This window comes from Amphiura filiformis, chromosome 18 (assembly GCF_039555335.1).
Source record: "Amphiura filiformis chromosome 18, Afil_fr2py, whole genome shotgun sequence".
NCBI lineage: Eukaryota > Metazoa > Echinodermata > Ophiuroidea > Amphilepidida > Amphiuridae > Amphiura > Amphiura filiformis.
Genome location: NC_092645.1, coordinates 48,062,189 through 48,088,107, shown reverse-complemented (window position 1 = coordinate 48,088,107; position 25,919 = coordinate 48,062,189). Strand labels below are relative to the sequence as shown.

Genomic DNA, 25,919 nt, shown 5'->3' with positions numbered 1-25,919 from the left:
TTAAAGCGTGTTTCCTCCACTGATTTGCATCATGACCATCACTCAAACATTATAAATATTTGAAAATGATTAAAAAAACATATAAAGGTTGTATTCTTTTTAAATCCTGTATTGGAGCTTCCTTTCAAATAAAAATCCTGCTTATGTCATGTTAAAAATGTGCTAAATTCCTGTATTGGTGTTTTTGCTCAAAAGGGTAAATCCTGTTTTGGCTGTGTTTTGAAAATCACTAGTCGCGCATCAACTAGCGTTGTTGACCCCCCTAAACGCCATTCGTGAAATATATTCTTGGAAAAGAAACCTTTTTCGTGTTTTTCTGGTTACGCATGTGTATACTGGGAAACTTAAGTGACCCCTTGGACTGATTGTTGCTTCAGAAATATTTGAACAATATTTTTATATAATTATTTTCACGTATCAGAAAGGTGTGAAAAACATTCTTTGTGAGATTGATTGATTGGTTTAAATTTTTTAACTCGTACCCAGCAAGACTGAGAGTTTACTTCATTTCTTTTTGTCCATGCAGCACATTAAGCAGTATACAGACTTTTTATTGTACGTACAATATTGTATGTACAATATGTACGTTATTTAATCTATTGCCATTCTATTTCCAGTAATGTTTAAGTTCTAACGAATGTTTGATGACGTAAAATCGATAATATATTTCTGCTAGATATTGTATGTAACATATTATCGATTTTTCGTCATCAAACATTCGTTAGAACTTAAACATTACTGGAAATAGAATGGCAATAGATTAAATAACGTACATATTGTACATACAATATTGTACGTACAATACTCGGAGTCTGTATACGACTTTAGTGTTTGATGTGTATTGCCCCATTGGAACGGCCCAAAAATTGGTCTATTTGTAAAATCCCAATTATCTCAGTGACACGTGTACGGATTTTGATGATTTGTGCATCATTTAATAGAAGAAACGTTATGGTTTTTGAATCTTCAACAAAATTTTAATTTTACTGCCGACATTTTTAAGTTAAGTCCTCCAATCCACAGGGCCTATTTTTATTGAGACACCCTGTATTGCAAAAACAAGTTTAACTCCATTCGAAGAGAATAATTATTGCATTTACAAGTTGACACTCGTTGCAATTTTTATTTCTCCTGAAAAAGGGAAATTGTGTTTGTCAATTATGCCTCGTACACCAATATACGGTCCTTCCCCCGCTCGAAGCAAAATTGATTTCCATGGCAGGAGACTGGTGACGTCACAGTAAATGAAGAGTCATGTTATATACACATGAGCCCTGAATATGAGCTCTTTTGACATTCAGTCATGTGTATAATATGCGACCTTGTTCAACGAGAAATCGGGAAGGTTCGAACAAAAGGCCATTGAAATTTGCATAATAAATACAATATCGGTATACATCACGCTCAAATTCTAAAATTGCACGGTAAAATTGGTTTAAAATATTTTTTATTGTTTAGTCCAAATATTTCTCAAAAACTTGATATACATATGAATAGTAATATCACAATTTACTATTATATATCAAAAAGAAGCGTCTGATTTTATCCATATGTTTAAAAACCATTAAATTTGTAACACTTGATTAGACTTTTTTTTCTAAGGACAACAACAGTATACGTTCTGTGCATTGAGAGCGGTTACAGTCCCTTCTCTCAAAGCAGGCACATCTCATTTCATGACGTCAACTTTTTTCTAGGTCAAATCTGTCTCGTTCGAAGGAACTCACCGCTTAAGATGGTTTTTGCGGAATCTCAATTTTAAACGTCTTATTTTCTCAAAAAAAGGAGTCATTTTCACTGTCTTCATAATATTAGCTTGCCAATGATATCATGTTGTCCGAGCAAAATATATGACCTTTAAAGCTCTGCGTGCTAGCCATATGCTTCAACATAAAAAGATATATGATAAAAAAATAATTAAAGAGCTATCTTAAGCATGTTAAGGGGGTACTACACCCATTGATTTTTTTTGGCATTTTTTTGCATTTTGTGAAGAAATTACAAAAAAAAATTGGACAAAGTGGTATGCAAAATGAAGGGCAAATCTTCTCGTTTTATTGGTGGCATCGGTATCAACGTAGCTTACATGCTTTTAAAAGTAGAAGCCAAAAGGTGGTACATCACTGATGATTTAAATTCACTTCATTTTGGAAAGCTTACTATCAACGGATTTCGTTAAAATTTTGGATATGTGTTGCTAACACGTTAGGGAAATAAAGTTGATATGTAAAATGGGAATAAGTGGTTCCTGATTTCTTTTATGACTTCATGAACTTGGTGCTCCACAACTATCAAAAAGGAACTGGTTAAAATGCTTCTATTTTCAATGTTGAGCTATATTTTGTATTTTTAACTTGCGACATTATTTCACTGAAACTTAATTAAGCCACAGGTAACAGGTTACCACAACCATACTACAGCAATGTTGAAAAAATTGTATTTCTTGTCACCTATACCACCATATTGGGTAGTTTTCCGTAAGCTTAACGTTTGTGATTTTGGTAACTATTTTATATTTATTTGTGAAATCCGTCTCAACTAGGCATTCTAAATTGTACTCACCATTTACATCCCAAGGTATATTAGTATATCCACCTTGCACTTCTCGATATATATCCAGTTAAAGACAGAATATCAAAATTATTCCTCATTATGATATCACAAACTCTCACATGTGTATTCAAAATTGATGCTTAAATTTGACCTGAACCAATTGACCTATAACCTGACATACGGTGACCTAATAGCCTTTTCTTCTCCTAACAAAACATTATAATATTATTGACTAGTGACTATACATCCATTGTGTAAGTGTTTATATATTTTGCATGCACCACTAGATTTTCTATAGAGAGTATAACAAAGGATTTAATGTATTCTATTCATGTACCCTACTTGAACATGCTGAATAGAATAAATCATGGTTTGTTATGAAACACGCATCTGAGTAACTAGGATACAGTAAACAAAATATATATAGGGCTAAAATGACTTACTACAATTGTTTAAAAGCACTTTTTTTCTTCTTTTTTTCATATTTTTTTTTATTTCACATGATTCGTGCATATATCGCCTAGCTATAAATGAAAAAATATTTATTTAGACCAATTAAACCAGTATATGGGTGTAGTACGCCCTTAAGAAACACTGAACCAATATCACGCTTGCTTGTACTCATTTTAATTCTAAATAAGGTCATCATTTTTGGATTTTTAAAGAAAGTTTGAAACTTGTCTGCAATCTACACCCGCGTGGGAGTGAGTTATTGTTTACTATGACCCATGGCTCGTTTATTGACATGATGTAAAAATATATTTGTCAACAAAATTCCAAACATTTTATATAGTTTAAGAGCAGTGGCCGTGGTGAAGTAGAGGTCGGCGATATATTTTTGTGGCATCGAACGTAATTGTGGAGGAAACGATACCTGTCTACAATTTATGTGAGATGTTTTGGATTGTTAAGGGATCTGGAATGAGCGTTTCGAGGTGTTTTTTTTTTTTTGGTCATGAGAGCACATCAGACATATCGAATTGCATTCTGAATACGAAGAATGTCTTTCGGATATCAAATAATTTTAATTTTACTAATTTGTAATTCCGAGTGGAATATGTATCAGACAATAACATAATTCTGGTGGAAAGTAATTGTTTTGTTCTATATTGCAAATAAATTATTTGCAAGAATAGACTATTTCTTGAATGTCTACCGTCAAATGGGGTAACTTCGGTCAGCGGGGTAGCTTCGGTCGGTAATTTTTTTTTAAACGGCCATATTTCCAAACAGCATATTGCTTTTAGTCATTTTTTTGTGTCAATTTGTTAAGAAATATATTTGGAAGAAATAATCGTCTCTTATGTCCAATTTCCTCGAAATTGACGAAATAATTGGGATACGTCACTATGACATGTAGCGAGGTGTACGCCACTATGACATACAATGTTTTTCATTTTTGCCGACATTATAAAATGTGTATAAAAAGAATCGTATAGTCGTTACGCCACTATGGAAAACATAAAATTTCACTTTGTAACTATACGCCACATTTAATTAATTAATTAATTACTAATTAATTAGCTAATTTTGACAGATGAGCCTTAGAAAAATGAAAGAGAACATCATTAAAAATATATGTGCCAATTTTCAAAAAAGGCCAAAAATCACTTAACGCCACTGTGGAATACAGCCGACGGATTATGTGTTGTAATTTTACATTATATAACCAGAGATTTCCAGTGGTATAAAAATCTCAACTTTTTTGACAAAAGTGGTGGAGATGATACTGTGGATCACGAAATGTCCCTATAATTAATATTTTTCGGAGTATATTAAATAATTTTAGAAAACGTGTTAGCAATCCATTATCGATGTTATTATTGTTCTTAATAAAAGGGCATTTTTTTAACGGCGTCTAGTTGGCTGGTTAAATCATCTATGTCTGCTTGTGTCAACGGCAGGCTCTTCAGGGTGGGAAAGTCAGATGAATGTTCATCTGCAAACTTTCGGAAGTTGTCAAATGCCGTTAGGAAGGCTGTAGAAGCATCCAGTAATTTTGCGATATCGTCGGCAGTCGGGACGTCCCAAGTATACTTGCTCTCAACCTTCTTCTGCAAGGGTTTAGCTGCATTGAAGGCTAGGTCCACAGCCTGCAAAATAAAATGGTTTATTGAGGTAGGACTTAGGTTAACAATAACAAACAAAAGGTACTAAAATTGTATGAAATATAGACGAATCGTTATTTCGTACTGAATTGTTGGTGGCTCTGAAAAGAGCCGTTAAAGTGAGCTGCCCCTTGTCCACTGAGAGTTGTGGCTCTAAACGAGTCCCCTTTTCCTACTAAATATTTCGTGCCTCTGAAAAGAGCCGTTAAAGTGAGCTGCCCTTTATCCACTAAAGAGATGTGGCTCTGAAAAAAGTCGTTAATTGTAGGTACTCCTCTTCTACTGAATATGTGGTGGCTTTTAAAAGAGCCGTCCAGGCGAACTCTGGACAGTCTCCTATACTTACCGGTTACTATGCCCAAGGTTTTCAAATAATTGAGTAATCATTATATTTACTAGAAATAAAATATACTGCGCCCAGAAAGTATCCTTACACTTGGTAAAAAATTCCTAATTTTAAAACTTATTAATTTTTTTTATAGCAGCATTGCACATTATGACACCACATTGAATCCAATGTGACCTCCAGAAAAAGTTACAAGTATTTATTTGGACGAAGATCCAGTTCTAAAAGTGACAAACTGCCCTATTGAAGCGGTATGTTTTTATTTATTTCTTCTCTGTACTTTTCACAACTTTTATTTCATTTTTCAGTTCTTTTGTTTCAGTTCTCTGTAGTTCCTTTTGTTTAAGTTCTTTTGATCCCATCAATATATTGTGTGGCCACCGTTATTGTCCGTAATGGCTGTACATTGTAGTCGCATGCTCCGATCTGGCGTGTATAGGGCAGTTTGCACTTTTAAAACTGGACTTCGTCTAATCAAATGCTTGTAACTTTACTTCTGAGGTCACATTGGATTTAATGGGTGTCATTATGTGCATGAATAAATAGTGCATCTATTGAAAAAAATTAATTTACCCAAACTTGTTTAGTTTTAAAATCATGAATTTTGATCCAAGTGTAAGGATACTTTCTGGGCGCAGTATAATACACAAAGCCAAAAAAGAAACTTATAATTTTTCACAAGGTCATATCTTAGAATCCTGTCTATCAAAATTAACCAAAATTACACAGGATTGCCTCAATACTCTACTCTAAACACATGTCACTAACTATGCAGTTGTCCAACTGACACAACAGCAAAATGCACTGACATGCAACACCTTCCTGGACCACATTCACAGCGCAACAGATTTCTTTGGCTGGGTTCCAATTATTCGCCTGTGAATGTGATCCTGGAAGCTGTTCTGTGTCAGTGCATTTTACTGTTGTGTCAGTTGGACAACTGCTTGGTTACTGACATGTGTTTAGAGTAGAGTATTGAAGTAATCCTGTGTAATTTTGTTCATGTACAGGCGAATAATTGGAACCCAGCCAAAGAAATCTGTTGCGCTGTGAATGTGGTCCAGGAAGGTGTTGCATGTCAGTGCATTTTGCTGTTGTGTTAGTTGGACAACTGTTTGGTTACTGACCTGTGTTTAGGGTAGAGTATTGGAGTAATCCTATGTGCAATTTTTGTTTATTTTTATGGAGAGGATTTTAAGATATGATCTTGTGAAAAATTATAAGTTTCTTTTTTGGCTTAGTGTATATGAGGATGATAGAGTTCTCAAATTTTCCATACAAAAACGTATTTGAAAATGTTTAATTCCCGGCGGTTTCTTTTTTGGTTTCTCGTGTACATCATCCCAATAAAATATGTGTGTAATATTGCAAAATGACTGCCCAACAAACACAAAACGTTTTAGTAACGTTTTAAACGGGTTTTATTGTGGTTTTGGTGAAAATGTTTCTTATTATTAAAATACCGGGTTATATAAAAGGTCTTGAAAACGTTAAAACGTTTTGCATTTAAATTTTAAATGTTGTCAACATGTTATTGTCAAATATTTTGGGAAATATTTTTGCAACATATTTTGAAAAATATCTTGTCAACATTTAAATAACATTATGATAGAATATTTGGAAAAAAGTTTTCAAAAACGTTTCTGAATGTTATAAAAACATGTTATACCTTTCATATACCATTTAGATATTATAACATTTACACGTTTTCTGTCAACCTTTTGCAAATAATGTGAAAACGTTTTGTGTTTGCTGCGTGTGTGGTGATTTGCAATCCTTTGGGTATAAACACAGTACCGTAGCCAGGGGGTAAAGGAGGAAGCTGGCCCCCCCGACAGTGGCCGCCCTGATATTTATGATTTGTAGACCTTTTTGTACTTTTTAGCCCATTTTTGACAATTTTCGTCAATGTTTGCCCCCCCTTAAAATTTGTCTTGCCCCTTTGCCCACCCTCAGAAAGAGTGTTGGCCACGCCACTGTTTAACAACAGTCAACAATCAGATGTACGAGGTTTCCCTGGTCAAAATTCCCATTCAGCTTAAGTTTAATATCATTTGTGAAAAATCTCCACGGGTCTAGGCCTTGCATGAAGCTTAAAATGTCAAAAAAACATGGACGACCTCTGTATGTTAATATTTTTGCTCCTCCGCGCCGCAGGTTTGATTCCGCCCACTACACACAAACCGTCTGCCAATTGGTTTAACTCTTTCCCATGACGTCATCAAGCATACGAGACAAAAGCTTTTAATTGGCCAATGACTTATGAATATTAAAATACTCATGAATCATGACCATAGTCGTAGTCCTTCAAGGAGGACCACGCTCCATTTAGTACGATAGTCACGCGTCAGGCGTGGCTGACGGCGTTGATTATAGTGCTAAATATTGCGTTGGTCCTGTATGGACTACCATAGTCGCGTTATCTTATTCATGTCATTTTAGTATCAAACTCCCGGATGTACCTGGAGCTTCATCTACCAAAAAATAATTAGCCCCTTTAAATAATGACAATTATTCCCATAAACGGTTGATTTTATGCCAAATTTGGGATATGCAGTCGAAGCAGAATTTATTTCTCCCAATTTATGCAGTTTACAGCTTTAAATGTGTGTAAAAAATTTGCCGACCGACCTACCCTAATTTTTTTATGTTACGCCAATTGAAACAATTTTTATTTTAAGCCTAATGACCATTATTTCAAGGGGGTAATTACTTTTTGGTAGATGTTTATAATGTATGACTGGAATAGATCATGACTGGGATAGATAGTAACAACGTAATACGTTAAAATTGGCACTTGGCAGATCAAAGACTGTAGCAGATGTTTTGTGTGGAGTGAGCAGAATCTACCCGGCGTCGGAGGAGAATAATACGTTGACCAGTGGCGTAGATTTCTTTTTGACATTGGGGGAGGTGGAATAAATTCTTGAAGTATAGTGAATCCAGCACCTTTTGGCGAAGCCCGCGTAAAATTTTGTTATTTTGATTGAAGCTAAAATGAAAGATTGAAACTGATGGGCTAAAATGGGCAAATATGAGGTTAATTTGGTCAGAAACCCATATTCAGGCGTCAACATTGGGGGCGGGATGATTGTATGGACCATCCCCCCTGGGGGGATATTTATCCCCCCATCCCCCGGGATCTACGCCTATGACGTTGATACACTATATAGTTGATACAAGCATTATATCTAATTAAACTTACGTCTGAAATTGGTCCCAGATATTTATGGAAAATCGACTCTAGTGGCACTTCAATACCATCTAAAGTGACAGTCTCATCTTTGTGCGCGTCCATCCAATCCAGGAGCTTTTTACTATCATCTGTTTCCGTTTGTATGAGTGTAGTAATCGCTTTCACTACGGCCGCCTTCTTTTTGTTGGCTTCCTTTTCTGCGTCACTACCACCACCTTTGGTCAGCTTTGACAAGCCAAGATTCACGCCATAAAGTATTGCACCAATTGCAACATTTTTAGTAACAAAAATTCCAAATTGCTTTGTCGCCTCCGTGAGTGAAAACTTTTGAATTCACTTGCATCCTTGGATAATTCTCCAACATTTTTTTGGCATCTGCAACTTCTTCTTCGAATTCGGCTTTTTCTTCTTCAGACATATCTTCCACTTCTGAGCCTTCTTCTTCAAGTGCTTCTTCAGCTTCTTCAATAACTTCAAGCGCTTCTGAGGCCATACTGCACTACAGCAACAAAGCATGGAAGGAATATGAAACAATAATAATGGAGAATTTTGTAAAAATAGCAGGGGACCAAAAAAATGGCTATATTTTCAATTTACACTTCACGGCATTGGCAAAAAAAGTTTTTACATGACTGTATATCAATAATGCTATTAAAATGAGTTTGAAACAAGTTGGCCTATATAGGTATTTTCTATATGGGTCATAGGCAATTAACTTCCGGGTAGCCAACTAATTAGCAACCTTCTGCAGAGGGATCCCATTATGGGGGGGGTCAACATTTGTATGATATTTTTATTTTTATTGAAGTGTTTAAGAATGAGAATAAAGGTATTGTTTTTTAGCCGCTGTCGTGCATCTATCGTCTCATATAACACGAGCGACATCATTATTTTGGCGTAAAACAACACGGCTTCGCCTCGTTGTTTTACTTAAAATAATGAAGTCGCCCGTGTTATATGAGACGATAGATGCACTCAGGGCTAAAAACAATACCTTTATTCTCTAAATATAAAAGGTCAAATTTCTCATATGATGGTCGGCTTTTCATCCCAGCTGCTAACACTTTAAATACGTAGCATTAGATTTATAAGTGTTTACCTAGTTTACTTCGAAGACTACGGTATCAAAACAAAAATGTTAATTTTTAATAATTTGCCATAAAATTTGAATTATATCGCGAATTTCAATAAATCAAAATTATTTGATATCAGATGGACATTCATCGTATATTCAAAATGCAACCTGGTGTATCTGATGTGCTCTCAGGTCTCACAAAAATACTTTGCAAAGGTGGGTGACCGAGCGCTTACTCATCTCAAAATAATAATTTCGATAACATGTTTGTAGGTCTGATTAAATGATTATACACTGTTTCATCTAAAGCGAATTTTATAGTGCTCCCAGATTTTTAAAAATGTCTAGAACACTAAAACTAAGCTGAATCATTATTCTATTATTAATTCTACAAAAAAAATGAGGACGGACACATGACTCGTGATGTCATAAGGTCGGACCGACACATGACTCGTGATGTCATAAGGTATTTTCCTTCGGACGATCTCAAAACAAATTCTGACAACAAATTCAGCTTCCAAAACACCTATCAGCAGATGATGGGAGCCTTCCCTTTTAAGAGAATTTTAATTTAACAAGGCTGAATGTGATCAACTTGGTCCAAAGTCGGACGCTTTGAAAACGTAAACATTTCTTGCAGTAAGTGTTTAATGACTCCATCGACTTCAAGCCCGGTCAGGGGATGAGGGTCAACTAACAGATTCTGGATGTTTTCAAAAGGCAACCTCCCTGCTGATGGTACAGAGTTTATTTCCATTGTTAAGGGATCTAGAATGAGAGTTTCGACAGTATTTTTGTGGGACATGAGTGTAGGCCTACATAAGACATATCGAATTGCATTCTGAATACGAAGAATGTCTTTCTGATATCAAATAATTTCATTTTTTGAAATTTACGATATAATACAAATTTGATGACAAATTATTAAAATTTGATATTTTTCACATTTTTTTATATATACCAGGTCCTCGAAGTAAATTTTATTAATCTAATGACATTATTCTTAAAGTGTATGTAGCTGGGAGGAAAAGCCGACGATCAATTGAAAATTTTGACCTTTCATATTGAAGATATGGATTTTTTTCCAAAAAGACCTATTTTTTTTTGGGTGTTTTGGGGAAAAAATCCATAACTTCAATAAGAAAGGTCAAATTTTCAATTGATCGTCGGCTTTTCATCCCACCTACATACACTTTCAGTTTACGTACTTCGAGTACTGTTAAATATCAAAATGATAAATTTTTCATCATTTGTCATAAAATGTATATTACATTGCGAATTTCAAAAAATCAAAATTATTTGATATCAGAATGACATTCTTCGTATTCAGAATGCAATTCGATATGTGTGATGTGCTTTAATGCCCCATAATAAATACTGTCCAAACATTCATACCCACCCCTTAAGGTTACTAAATATCATGATTTCCATCAATACCACTCTTCTTTTTTTCTTGCAAATGTATGAAGTACATAAAAATGTTCATCACCTCATGGCCTCAAATTATAAAATATCTGTACTAATACAGAGTGCTTTTAAACCATCTTGGTAGCATTTTTGCCATATATATTTTTGCCTCGCGGTACGCACTTTAAAAAGTACTACATAATTATAATAATAACTAGATCTAGGCATAGATCTAAACCTAGCCGTAGCCGTTAAGCAGCAATGACCCCTAAATGACCTTTGACGAAATGACCTCTAAACTTTGGCCTTTAGGGTCATAAATATTTTTAACATGCTTAGAATGTTGTAAGGATCATTCCTGTTGAATTTAAGCTCGATCAGACCAATTTTAACATTTGACCTTTGACCCCTAAACTTTTGTGTACCTGAAAGGTCAATGCATGTGTGTAAGTACCAACTCTGTGTGCAAGAATTAGCATTTTGAAGGTATTTCATAAATGACCGGAAGTGACCCCTAAATAACCTTTATCCCAAATCGGAGAGCAAATTTTGTGTACCATCGAAGGTCAATGCATGTGTGCAAGTCCCAACTCGAAGCCATGAAATTTGTGGAAAGAGTAGCATTTAAAGCTGAAATAACCGCTCTAGTTTTCATTTATATCATTTAGCAAATTAAAATCCATGTAAAAATCTCGGAAATTTTCACTGAACCATCACATAGGCCTACCTGCTCTGAGAGTATAACTCTAAACCACAATCCTTTGTTTCTGTAAATGAAGTCGTCTAATTCTGTGTCCGTAAGTTTGTACAAGTTTGTGATGCGATAGTCAGCAGTTGCAGGAGTAGTCCTCCAAGGTTCCAATGTTACAAGTTTTCAGTAGTCAATCAGGAGGGTGAAAGTGCATATAGGAACAATGCCAAAAACTACGTCACGCCGGTCACGCTATTGTTCGACTTAAACTACATCATTCGCCATTTTGTAAATATTAACGCATGATCGTTGCTTTGAAGTTTCCACCGGATAGTCTGTGGATAGCGCAAGAGCATGCTTTGACCATGCGCAAAAAATGAATATCATGAAGATGTTTAAGATTGATTCTTAGATGTTTCAAAATTACCGTCATATTGCATAGATTCATCAAAGAATGGTTTGAAGTACTAACCTTATTTAGTAATTTTAAAAAATCGGGAGAATTTTACAAAATCAATGTTTTTACCTGTCGGTATTACAACTCGTGAAACACATTAGTGACGTGCCTGGGTGACCTAATCTACTAACCTTTAACGTTTCCTCTATGAACTCTAACCCTCCTGCAATATGGCGCCTATTGTCTAGAGTTAAACTACATCTTTCGGTGTGTTACGTAATACTACGATGCCTATCCCATTATATCGATCCCTGAGTCAATGAACAAACTGATTAACCTCTGGATGCAGCTCTGTATAGGCCTACGCTGGTTCCGCTGCTTCACATAGAAACGCCCATCACTGTGTTGATTACACAAACTGAATTCTGAACAGGAAAGTTGTGAACTGTTGAGAAAGATAATGACGTTGTTATCATTCTTTTTATCCGGTCCCCGGGGTCCGGACACAACTGTAAATCGCATAATATCGAGGGTTCAGAACCAAAAAGCCGTAACTCATTATGACCAGCTCTCACAAAATGAGCTTTGTTTAGTCTTCAAAAATCAATATTTCCTCCACAATGTCTTTTGTTTCCTATTGAATTAATGGACTGTATCTTCTATAGTGCCCTGGCGACTTTGTGCTCATTTTGTGGGAGCAGGTGATTGTGAGTTGAGGCTTTCTGGCTCTCAACCCTCGATATGATCACGCCACATTACAAAAATCCAGACCGTCTTACAAGAAAAAGGGTAGACTGACCATGCTCCCCATGGAGCTATTAAAGATGGAGAAGCAATAGATTATGTAACGCATTTGTTCACTTGTGCCGATTTGATTTCCGACAAGCTATTCATCGAAAGGTACCTTTTGTTCGGGACAAAGGGCTTCCGGCGTTAAATCGGTAAGCTGACCTGACAGTGTATTAACGCTTTACCTAGCAGGCTACTGTCAATAAGTGATCAAACGAAAGTCGCGTGAAAGCGCCTACTGAAACGAAAAGTATACCTTTTGTTACCATACAACCCAAGGGTGTGATTGAGTAGCCGTAAGCACAAAACGCACACATTAGCCGCCGATGTACAGTTCGTTGTCACCCAATGACTTCGGGTGCTTCATTTAAATAAATTGAATGCGCTTGCTGATCGATTTCACATCAGAATGTATTAAGGCTGTCATGCCCGCATGTCTATAGTAGGCCTACTGTATAATGGTAATAGCTACGTATACATGTATAATAAGTACCGGTATAGGCCTATATAAAAGTTGAATTAAAGTTTTAACTTCAACACTATACTATTTGTTTTCGCTCACCTGGAACGTTTTCACTAGTCCGACTAGCGGCTTCAGCTAGTCCATACAGGACCAACGCAATATTTAGTACTATAATCAACGCCGTCAGGCGTTGGTCCTTACAAATCCGTTCGCTACCCCCAGCAGTGCACCCTCATTATAATAAACAGTGACCAAAACCAAACCAGTCGATAAGTTACGTCATGAATCCAAATATGGGAAATAGTCCCGCCCATCATTCGGGCCATCATTCAACCGCATCTATTACATAACTGGGACTCTCAAGTCATTTCAAGTACTTGGTATCCCAATCGATTGATTTTGATAATGCCATCAAAGCAATACAAACTTTTGAGGTCGCTTACCAGTGCATGGAAATAGTAGTAGGCATGTCCACTAAAAATTGAAGTACATTTAAATTGATTCAGACCTAACTTATTGGCTTGGAATTGATGAAAGAAACATTTTGGCGTTTAAATAATCTTAATCGGACGTTTCATTCCAGAGATATGGCCTTTCGAGTGTCACGGTTTTATATAGGGCTGCTAGAACATGTTAAAAAGTTAAAGTCCAAAAAGGAATACTAACAGAAAGTGCAACTTTAAGGTACTTTTTCTTAATGTATTTATTAACTAGCGTTATCTGGAACATTATATTTGCTTATAACAACATGAAAATAAGATCATCCTGAAAATTTAATCGATTTTGTTGACATACAACAAAAAATATAAGACCTCAAAACCCATGGTTTGTTTGGTGAAACCTCAAGCATGATCATAGATGGCCGCCATGGAAAATATCTCTATAGAGGAGATGGACAATAAGTGCATTATTTCAAATGAATAGCGGTAGTCTTAAACATTGTTCAATCTTTTAAGGTCAGCACATTTTATCTTCAAAAATTATTATATTTCATCATGGCATAAGTTTGGTAACATTAATCACTACCAATTTTGAGAAATTTGCTCCAACTCAAAGGTTATCTTTACTACATTGAGCAATACACTGTTTGTGCATGTGCCCACAATGGTTTCCGAGAGTGTGTGGTTCCCAGTAGTTGCTCTCCCTATGGATATAGGTACACGGTCTGTAACACAGACTAGGTAGTGAGTAGTGCACGGGAAGTAAAAGATTTGAGATGGGCCGCGGTAGGCTTAAACATTCTTAAATATCTTAACATCCTGCACATTTTGTCTTCAAAAATAGTTAAATTTTATGAGTATGTAAGTTTGCTTGTCTGATTCACTCCAAATTCGGAGATAATTGCGTTTGAACACCTGATGCACGGAATGGTGTCACTTCAACCTGTTGTAGTTCTCATCTCATTAAATTTTTCATTAAAAAAGTTGATCTCTTCATGAAGGAAGGTCCTCTCTATTTACTGACCAAACAGGAACAAGTTTGGTTAATGTTTTCTGGTGGAATCAGGAATTTCTTGAAACACCCTGATATAGGCCCACATTTGGATCAAAACAAGTATGTGCGCCATTTAACAGGCCTGGGATTTCTTGTATCGATCACTTTCTCCATAGACAATACGTGTGTGAGTGCACGCACACAGTAAATGAAAAATCGTTCTAGTGGAAACTGTATTAACAGTGGTCATCCCTAATAGTAGATATCTACTATTTTCCATGACCAGTGTAAATCGGGCTGGTATGAATTAAATGAAAGTTTTTTGTTGCTATATCAGTGCAGAGATAATGTAGGCCTAATCAGTGTTAACAAAAAGTCATTTGTATGATTCTAGGTTTGTTTTCTTTTTTTTTTTTTTATTTTGTCACATTTGTCGATAGGCCTAACCGTGATACCATTAAAAAAGCTAAAAGAACATCAATTCTACACACCGTTTATTTGGAACTGAACTTTGATTTATTAAAGTCATAATGTACGATCTTATAATATGATTTGGTTATTTTTTTACAAACCTGATTTTATGGCATATTTGTAATGTATACACATGTCACAACTTGCATTTAAATGGAATCAGCCAAATTTGTTGTGTTTGTAGGTAAACAGAGCAAAGTTCGACATAAAGTCATAATTCAAGAATTATGACTTTATAGAACTGCGTGTTAAACGGCCAAAATAACAAACAGTGTTTACCTCGTTATTTCAGTTCAAAATGGACAGAAGCCATTCCCGATAATTAGGGCCTATTACTGGTATTATTTCAGGATTTTGAATATATAATGACAAATTAAAAATTTGAAGAAATCGTACATTAACCCTTTAACACCAAACTGGAAATAACAGAGTGAGTAAAATAAAATAAAAGGCGATACCACTCGCAAGTAGGCCTACTGTTGAATGTGTTGATATTTCAAATGCATGTGAAAAAAAGGAACGGAAAAAATCACAGTATATTAGAGTCACGCGGTAGCCGTGACCAGCAAGTTTTTTAAAAAAAAGACTGATAAAGAAGACTAATAACAGATGCTCCCGCGAAACTATATTTACACCTAACATTAAAACACTTGACTTCTATTGTTCGATGTTATTTTTCGCTGGGTACAAAATGTATCTAAAACCATGCTAAATGCTATTTACAGTCCCAGGTGTAATATCGTGACAACTCATTAATTCCAAAAGGGCCACCAATCCTACAGTCAATCATTGTTCGTAATAAACAAATATTTTTGCTTCCATTTCACGCGGTATTTCATAGCGAAAATTAGTTGCAAATCATACTGATCCAGAATTTTTAGACACTGCTACAGGTCTACCTGGTTATCACCTTCACACTAATTTTTCAGATTCACTTCCAAATATACCCTAGCAGTTTCCTGGATACCCTACATACAAATTCTGAGCCCCATTCGCCAAAAAATCAAGTTTTTCACAATTCTTTTGTTCTTATCGGACGACGCATCCATTTATATAATAAATGCTGTATTTCGACACAGTAATTTACAGCAGAGGCCCGTGGCCTAATGGTTAGGGCGCTTGACTCTAGATACGCTATCCCGAGTTCGAAAACCGGTGACCAACTGATTCTTTTTTCAATGTTTTATAAAATAATTTATTGTCATTAATCAAGGATAACATAATTTTAAACATCCAGTGCTATTGTAATATTATTTTTTTTAATTAAAGCAAGTTGTTTGACTCTCATGGAAATTGTTTATTGTGTTAAGGGCCTATTTAAAAACACAGCATAATGTGATACAACACCATCAAGGATCAAAGAAATCTGAATAACACAAGAAACTAGATCAGGTATTATAGGGTATGTGCAATACGACGTTACTCGTTGTTATTCTCATTTAAATATATTTTGTCCTACCACGGGCAAATTCGCATGATAATAGGACAATAAAACATGATTGTGATATGTATGAATGGTTGTTGAATCGATTAAGAGACCTGACTCTCTGTCATCTTCAGCTATCGTAGAACATGACAATTGTCATACCGTCCCGGTAGGTTGATTACAAACACTCTGTAGGTGTGGAAAATTGTTCCGCTAGTATGAAAGGCCAGCAGGAAAAAAAATATCCAAATAACATTTATCAAGCACAGTACGGAAGCGTCTATGTGACACAACTTGACAAGATAATTATCTTGCCATGTCGGCATTATGTCAACATGACGATATAAAATATCTCGCCAAGACAACTGAACAAACAAGTCAACATGGCAAGATAAATTATCATGCTAAGTCGACATACCAAAAATGGATGTCGTCTTCGCGAAATAAATTATTATGCCAAGTCAATTTAGCAACAAATTAATGTCTACATAAGCAGGATATTTTGTCACGTCCAGTTGACTTACAAACAAACAATATAAGTCAACATGGTAAGATAAATTATCATACCAAGGAATAGTAATTTTTGACATCGTATAATTTAAATTATTGAAAAGCATCCTCGGGATGTAGAGGAGGGGCGGCCCGAAATTAAAGGAAAAATTAAATCTCAAAAGACCGCCGACAACCGCCGCTCAATAGGGATATGCAACTAGATTGCCCCGCAGGGCTACAAAGAACCACAAAGCGCGAAATTTGGATATCCAGCTAGATTGCCCCACAGGACTCAGGAACCACAAATCTTGAAATATGGATATCCTACAAATTAAAACCACAAACCACGAAAAACCGCCAACAACTGGCGCTTAATAGAAATATTCAACTATATTGCCCCGCAGGGCTACAAAGAACCACAAACCGCGAAATTTGGATATCCAACTAGATTGCCCCGCAGGGCTATAAAGAACCATAAACCGCGAAATATGGATGTCCAACAAGTTTTAACTATAAATTAGCCCTTGATAGAGGGCAAAGCTTGAAGGATTAGGGAAATCATAACCACGAACCGCGAAAGTTGCCTTAACAAACAATATAAGTCAACATGGTAAGATAAGTTATCATACCAAGTAATAGTAATTGTTGACACCGTATAATTTAAGTTATTGAAAATCATCCTCGGGATGTAGAGGAGGGGGCGGCCCGAAATTAAAGGGACAATTAAATCTCAAAAGACCGCCGACAACCGCCGCTCAATAGCGATATCCAACTAGATTGCCCCGCAGGGCTACAAAGAACCACAAACCGCGAAATTTGGATATCTAGCTAGATTGCCCCGCAGGACTCAGGAACCACAAATCTTGAAATATGGATATCCTACAAATTAAAACCACAAACCGCGAAAAACCGCCAACAACTGCCGCTCAATAGAAATATCCAACTAGATTGCCCCGCAGGGCTATAAAGAATCATTTGGATATCTAGCTAGATTGCCCCGCAGGACTCAGGAACCACAAATCTTGAAATATGGATATCCTACAAATTAAAACCACAAACCGCGAAAAACCGCCAACAACTGCCGCTCAATAGAAATATCCAACTAGATTGCCCCGCAGGGCTATAAAGAATCACACACCGCGAAATATGGATGTCCAACAAGTTTTAACTATAAATTAGCCCTCGATAGAGGGCAAGGCTTGAAGGATAAGGAAAAGTATAACCACGAACCGCGAAAGACCTCCAACAACCACCTCAATAGAGATATCCAACTAGATTGCCTGCAGGGCTACAAAGAACCACAAACGGCGAAATTTGGAAATCCAACTATATTGCCCCGCAGGGCGACAAAGAACCACACACCGCGAAATATGGATATCCAACAAGCTTAAACAATAAATTAGCCACGATAGAGGACAGGGCTTGAAAAATAAAGGAATACCACGAACCGCGAAAGACCGCCAACAACCGCCGCTCAATAGAGATATCCAACTAGATTGCCTGCAGGGCTACAAAGAACCACAAACGGCGAAATTTGGATATCCGACTAGATTGCCCCAGGGCTACAAAGAACCACGTACATTTTAGTTATCAAGGTTAATATATCAAGGATAATATTATTCAAATTTCTATTTTTCGCTTTATTCGTCTTATGAAGTACTTCGTAACCGGATGACTTTTCAAGCTTGGAGCTACTCGGCTTCATTCATAAAAAGAAATGAAATCTACCAAAAAAACGTTGACAACGTAAAGAAAGCAGCAAGTTTAAAAAGCCCCCACCTCGGCTCACTTTTTGAAACTTGGTCCCATTTGTAAAAGATACTGATTTAAACTTTGTCATAATTATCAATTTAAAACATTTCCAGAAGTGTTATGAATCTTTAATGTGCCGATGCGATATATTACTTAAAACTTGTTAGCATTCTGGAACGATCAGAAAGGTTATTATGTTGTTCTTGGCCAATATCCTATGTTTTGTTTTATAATAATTATTAAGTTCATGATCAATGATTGAATTAAACGAATAACAAGTAGGCATGTTAATGGCAATGATGCTAAAAAACACCGATTTGCTGTTGATATTCAAAATGGGACCAAGTTTCAAAAAGTGAGCCGAGGTGGGGGCTTTTTAAACTTGCTGCTTTCTTTACGTTGTCACCGTTTTTTTGGTAGATTTCTTAAATCTCGAAGGCATGAAAGGGCCTGTGATTACTATTTGAATTTAAGGTTTTGATTTAAACTATTTTAATATCAAATCTTTAAAAAAAAACATGGTCTTCTCGTTTTAACCGAGGGGCATGGGATTCATCACTTTTAACTACGTCATTTACGGACGGAGCTGAGGCAACGGCTCTCCGCTCCGTTGATAGTAATACTTTCCTGGTCTTTGTTTCATTTCAAAGTTAGAAACAACTAAAGACAAGACAAGACAAAATTTTAAAAAGTGCACTGCTTTCATCGTTTTTCAATTTTTGGCAGCCGTCTGTTTGTATGAGGCGAGGTCCAAAAAAGGAACACTGCAAAATCTAAATGTTTATAGGCCTAATTTGCCATATTTGGAAGAGATACAGTACTTAAAAAGCTAAGGGAACGTTCATAAATACTTGGGGGCTGGAAAATGTTGATATCGGTATGTCAAAACTTTTTGACCCCCTACACATGTTAAACTTTTAGAACCACTTTTTTGGATCCTTTTTTGTATACACCAAAATATTTTGTACCCCACACCAAAATCACTAAAAACACCCGTTTTAGGCCTACTTATGAATTCCAAGGGGTCATAGGTCAAAAACCATAGGTCGCAGAAAAATGTTATGATTGACGTTTTTGATCCAAACATCCATCCAAACTGATACACTTTGCAAGATGTATATGTCAATTTTCAAAAAAATTCCCATATAAAAACTTGTTCTTTTGGTCAAAACTGAACAAAAATCACCCAAAAATGCCATTTTTACCCATAAATTAAATGTATTGAATAAAGCGATGGTCTTTTTTTGCCTTATTCCAGGGTCCTAAAATAATGGAGAAAATTTGAACATCATTAAATGAAGAGTTTGCTTTCAAAAGGCATAAAGTCCAAAGACTGTTTTGTGGGATTTTTTATTTGAAAATATTGAGTAGCAGTAACCTTGCCACTCTAATAACATTGGCGTAGTAGAATATATAGTTATAACAATAATATTTTGGCAAATAATTGCAAATCCTTTAACTTCCCACGTGCGAAGAAGAAAAGGGCATCAAGTGCAATGGCCGCCATTTTAAAACCTTGGATTTGACAATTTTAGGGACAAATCTATTATTGAAAGAGAATAAGCCAGATGTGCAAACATATCCATTCCAATCGTTAAATGTCATTTAAACTTTAGAATGTAAAATATGCAAAATGTTACACAAGGCAGCTATTGAACTAATGCCTTTTGGAAACAAACTCTTGAAATATTGTGTTAGTAAAGAAAGTGAATAGACCTACCTCACTTTAATAGGAATTGGACTAAACTACAAATCAAGTAAATGACTACATTTTATGGCGATGTCGACATTTTAAAGAAAATTAACACAAATTGGCGCTGACTGGAAAATAAAGCTCTTCCCATATCCTGTCGGAAAACCATGTCCATGTAAAATTTAGTTATTCGAAGCATGCAAAATAGCGGCGTCATCCATTTTTATAGTATTGTAAAACAAATAATAATAACTGAGGCCTAATGATAAAATGAAACGATGGCCACCCCCCCCCCAAAAAAACCCTGTATAATGTGCGCAACCTACAAAGTGAAGAACTTGAAAAAGAACATTTCAGCCCGAGTCACGGGTCAAATAATCGCCAAGTATCTTCTTAACCATTGATTTATATGGGACAGGAATAGCGGTTATCCATGTTCTATAAGCCGCATGTCCTATCAACGACTGCTATACCTTGTTTAGGACATTCTAAAGAAGTACCTGCTGCATGTGCAACCATGACTGTTTCAAAATAGCCCGCCAAAGTCATGCAGGTAACTCCGAGGTCGTGCATTGAATTAGTTTGAATGACGAATACTACGGGAACCAGTGCCTTTTGTTAGAAGTCACACATGAGTGAAGTGGATAACCTCTATTATCAAAAGTCCCGGGGAAAATCTTCAATAGTTTCCCAATTGAAGAGGACAGTGAGCGTGTTTATAGTGGTGTACGGTATTTATACGGTATCATTATACGCATATGGGATTAGAATGGAATGTGACTTATCCGTTATCTCGGCTGTTTATAGTGGCAATCGATAGCGCTATTCTGAATCCGCGGTGGTTGAACTCAGCGTGTTCGAGGTCACCGCAATGCAATGTGGGAGACACAAATATGGTGCCAGTTTCAAATAGTTTGCCGTCGAAACGATACCGACCATTTATAAAAACATTATTGCTACAGTGCCGTACCATATCTGTAGGCGATGTGTTATTACAGTGACAAATTTGAGCTCGGAGAGTTATATTACCCTGCTCCACTTCCTTGAATAACGGTATCGTTAATCCCTGCCTGTTTATAGTGGCCGTATACGGAAAGAATATACTGCAATATCCATCGATATCGAAGGATATCAGTTCCGTATAATATGTACGGCAAATAGCGCTATTGGTCTGTTTATAGTGGCGACCAATACCGTATAAGATGTACTTATACGCTAAATACCGGATAATCTGGCTCACTATAAACACGCTCATAGATAAATTGAATGAATGAATGAATGAATGGACATGATTATCGATATTGTTACGCAATAGTGGTGTTAGATCCAAAGCTGGAAGCTAGTAGTTGGCAGGTGGAAGGCAAGTCTAATCTGATTGGCTAAATATCGTCAGTAGCTGTCAGTAGGCGTGGTTAGTCAGTTTGACATTTCCCTTGACTTTCCAAGGGAGGATATGTCGGATCTATAAGGACCAACGCCTGACGGCGTTGATTATGGCGCTAAATATTGCGTTGGTCCTGTATGGACTAGCTGCGATCCGCATACTTACATAGGCCTATATGTACTATGTGTTATCGTTTGCGGCCCAGAAAGAAATTACGCGTGCCGGAGCTTCAAGGTAGATCTGATTAATAGACCGTAAAAAAGTACAACACTTATTACATCATGGGGTGAGCCAAAGGAAATGGTATGCTACAAATCAGCAAACGTGATATTTAGCTATTCCAGTTCAAATCCATACACCCTTTCTGTGTCTAAGGCCGTATAAAATTAATGTTTTGGTTCTCGTCCCCTCTCTCCTCAATTTCTGGGATTTTTTTTTATAGATTTTTCAATTATTTTAGACTTTGGAATGATTTATGAATTTTTCATTATAAATAAGTTTATTAGAGAACAAGGACCACTTCCATGTCTTTTTGTGGTACTCTAGGGGGTTTATACCTCAGAATCTCACATTTGAAAAAAAAAGGGCCTCATCGTTTCCTCGAGCACTGTTGGAAAAGACCGAAAACTACAGACAATGCTGATTTTACACTGGAAAAAAACAAACAAAAAACACCTCCCTCCCTCATCAATTCATGAAAATCCTCTGGACGAGAATCAAATATTAATTTTATACGGCCTAAGTTTCATTTCAAAGCTAAATTTGGCCAACAACATTCTTCTTATGACAGTTATGAAGAAAACCATTAACTGTTAACTCATTACATCGGGTATAGAATTAACTATAATAAAGGCAGAAAACGTACCATATTTTCGGAATTGACCTTAAAAATCTTAAAATAAAATAAAATGTCAATTTGTGAAACAACTTTTATATATATACGACGAGTGGATATTCATACGTAGTGGTAGATAAAATGAATTAAAGTTTTAACTTCAACACTAGACTTTTTTTTTTTCGCTCGCCTGGAACGTTTTCACTTGTCCGACTAGCGTCTTCAGCAGATGGTGATGCTGTGTTGATATCTTGTCGACAATCATATGACGTCATCAGTGAGAGATATCCCGATTATAGACAAGATATCAACACAGCATCACCATCTGCTGAAGCTAGTCCATACAGGACCAACGCAATATTTAGCGCCATAATCAACGCCGTCAGGCGTTGGTCCTTATAGATCCGACATATCCTCCCTTGGAAAGTCAAGGGAAATGTCAAACTGACTAACCACGCCTACTGACAGCTACTGACGATATTTAGCCAATCAGATTAGACTTGCCTTCCACCTGCCAACTACTAGCTTCCAGCTTTGGATCTAACACCACTATTGCGTAACAATATCGATAATCATGTCCATTCATTCATTCATTCATTCAATTTATCTATGTCCTCTTCAATTGGGAAACTATTGAAGATTTTCCCCGGGACTTTTGATAATAGAGGTTATCCACTTCACTCATGTGTGACTTCTAACAAAAGGCACTGGTTCCCGTAGTATTCGTCATTCAAACTAATTCAATGCACGACCTCGGAGTTACCTGCATGACTTTGGCGGGCTTTTTTGAAACAGTCATGGTTGCACATGCAGCAGGTACTTCTTTAGAATGTCCTAAACAAGGTATAGCAGTCGTTGATAGGACATGCGGCTTATAGAACATGGATAACCGCTATTCCTGTCCCATATAAATCAATGGTTAAGAAGATACTTGGCGATTATTTGACCCGTGACTCGGGCTGAAATGTTCTTTTTCCCCTAAAATTGTCAAATCCAAGGTTTTAAAATGGCGGCCATTGCACTTGATGCCCTTTTCTTCTTCGCACGTGGGAAGTTAAAGGGATTTGCAATTATTTGCCAAAATATTATTGTTATAACTATATATTCTACTACGCCAATGTTATTAGAGTGGCAAGGTTACTGCTACTCAATATTTTCAAATAAAAAATCCCACAAAACAGTCTTTGGACTTTATGCCTTTTGGAACCAAACTCTTCATTTAATGATGTTCAAATTTTCTCCATTATTTTAGGACCCTGGAATAAGGCAAAAAAAGACCATCACTTTATTCAATACATTTAATTTATGGGTAAAAATGGCATTTTTGGGTGATTTTTGTTCAGTTTTGACAAAAAGAACAAGTTTTTATATGGGAATTTTTTTGAAAATTGACATATACATTTTGCAAGGTGTATCAGTTTGGATGGATGTTTGGATCAAAAACGTCAATCATAACATTTTTCTGCGACCTATGGTTTTTGACCTATGACCCCTTGGAATTCATAAGTAGGCCTAAAACGGGTGTTTTTAGTGATTTTGGTGTGGGGGTACAAAATATTTTGGTGTATACAAAAAAGGATCCAAAAAAAGTGGTTCTAAAAGTTTAACATGTGTAGGGGGTCAAAAAGTTTTGACATACCGATATCAACATTTTCCAGCCCCCAAGTATTTATGAACGTTCCCTTAGCTTTTTAAGTACTGTATCTCTTCCAAATATGGCAAATTAGGCCTATAAACATTTAGATTTTGCAGTATTCCTTTTTTGGACCTCGCCTCATACAAACAGACGGCTGCCAAAAATTGAAAAACGATGAAAGCAGTGCACTTTTTAAAATTTTGTCTTGTCTTGTCTTTAGTTGTTTCTAACTTTGAAATGAAACAAAGACCAGGAAAGTATTACTATCAACGGAGCGGAGAGCCGTTGCCTCAGCTCCGTCCGTAAATGACGTAGTTAAAAGTGATGAATCCCATGCCCCTCGGTTAAAACGAGAAGACCATGTTTTTTTTTAAAGATTTGATATTAAAATAGTTTAAATCAAAACCTTAAATTCAAATAGTAATCACAGGCCCTTTCATGCCTTCGGGATTAAAGAAATCTACCAAAAAAACGGTGACAACGTAAAGAAAGCAGCAAGTTTAAAAAGCCCCCACCTCGGCTCACTTTTTGAAACTTGGTCCCATTTTGAATATCAACAGCAAATCGGTGTTTTTAGCATCATTGCCATTAACATGCCTACTTGTTATTCGTTTAATTCAATCATTGATCATGAACTTAATAATTATTATAAAACAAAACATAGGATATTGGCCAAGAACAACATAATAACCTTTCTGATCGTTCCAGAATGCTAACAAGTTTTAAGTAATATATCGCATCGGCACATTAAAGATTCATAACACTTCTGGAAATGTTTTAAATTGATAATTATGACAAAGTTTAAATCAGTATCTTTTACAAATGGGACCAAGTTTCAAAAAGTGAGCCGAGGTGGGGGCTTTTTAAACTTGCTGCTTTCTTTACGTTGTCAACGTTTTTTTGGTAGATTTCATTTCTTTTTATGAATGAAGCCGAGTAGCTCCAAGCTTGAAAAGTCATCCGGTTACGAAGTACTTCATAAGACGAATAAAGCGAAAAATAGAAGTTTGAATAATATTATCCTTGATATATTAACCATGATAACTAAAATGTACGTGGTTCTTTGTAGCCCTGGGGCAATCTAGTCGGATATCCAAATTTCGCCGTTTGTGGTTCTTTGTAGCCCTGCAGGCAATCTAGTTGGATATCTCTATTGAGCGGCGGTTGTTGGCGGTCTTTCGCGGTTCGTGGTATTCCTTTATTTTTCAAGCCCTGTCCTCTATCGGGGCTAATTTATTGTTTAAGCTTGTTGGATATCCATATTTCGCGGTGTGTGGTTCTTTGTATTTGCGGGGCAATATAGTTGATTTCCAAATTTCGCCGTTTGTGGTTCTTTGTAGCCCTGCAGGCAATCTAGTTGGATATCTCTATTGAGGTGGTTGTTGGAGGTCTTTCGCGGTTCGTGGTTATAATTTTCCTTATCCTTCAAGCCTTGCCCTCTATCGAGGGCTAATTTATAGTTAAAACTTGTTGGACATCCATATTTCGCGGTGTGTGATTCTTTATTTCTATTGAGCGGCAGTTGTTGGCGGTTTTTCGCGGTTTGTGGTTTTAATTTGTAGGATATCCATATTTCAAGATTTGTGGTTCCTGAGTCCTGCGGGGCAATCTAGCTAGATATCCAAATGATTCTTTATAGCCCTGCGGGGCAATCTAGTTGGATATTTCTATTGAGCGGCAGTTGTTGGCGGTTTTTCGCGGTTTGTGGTTTTAATTTGTAGGATATCCATATTTCAAGATTTGTGGTTCCTGAGTCCTGCGGGGCAATCTA

The 25,919-nt window shown here is 36.4% G+C and overlaps 2 protein-coding genes across 2 annotated transcripts in view; both read right to left on the bottom strand.

Moving 5' to 3' along the window:
- Positions 1-25,919, bottom strand: part of LOC140139194 (uncharacterized) — an 893,593-nt gene that overhangs the window by 330,028 nt on the left and 537,646 nt on the right. The gene's annotated exons all lie outside the window — the stretch shown is intronic.
- LOC140139492 (uncharacterized) lies at positions 3,144-8,508 on the bottom strand. Its single transcript, XM_072161227.1, has 2 exons — positions 8,213-8,508; positions 3,144-4,646 (listed from the first exon to the last, which is right to left on the bottom strand). Exons 1-2 carry the CDS (start codon positions 8,303-8,305, stop codon positions 4,383-4,385), a joined length of 357 nt encoding a protein of 118 aa, XP_072017328.1. The 5' UTR covers positions 8,306-8,508; the 3' UTR covers positions 3,144-4,382.

Bases quoted from the DNA above. Each gene is read 5' to 3' on its own strand.
- LOC140139492 (XM_072161227.1), bottom strand. From the start codon at position 8,305: ATGGACGCGCACAAAGATGAGACTGTCACTTTAGATGGTATTGAAGTG. The intron at 4,647-8,212 runs GTAAGTTTAATT...TTTATTTTGCAG, and splicing joins ATCTGGGACCAATTTCAGAC to GCTGTGGACCTAGCCTTCAA.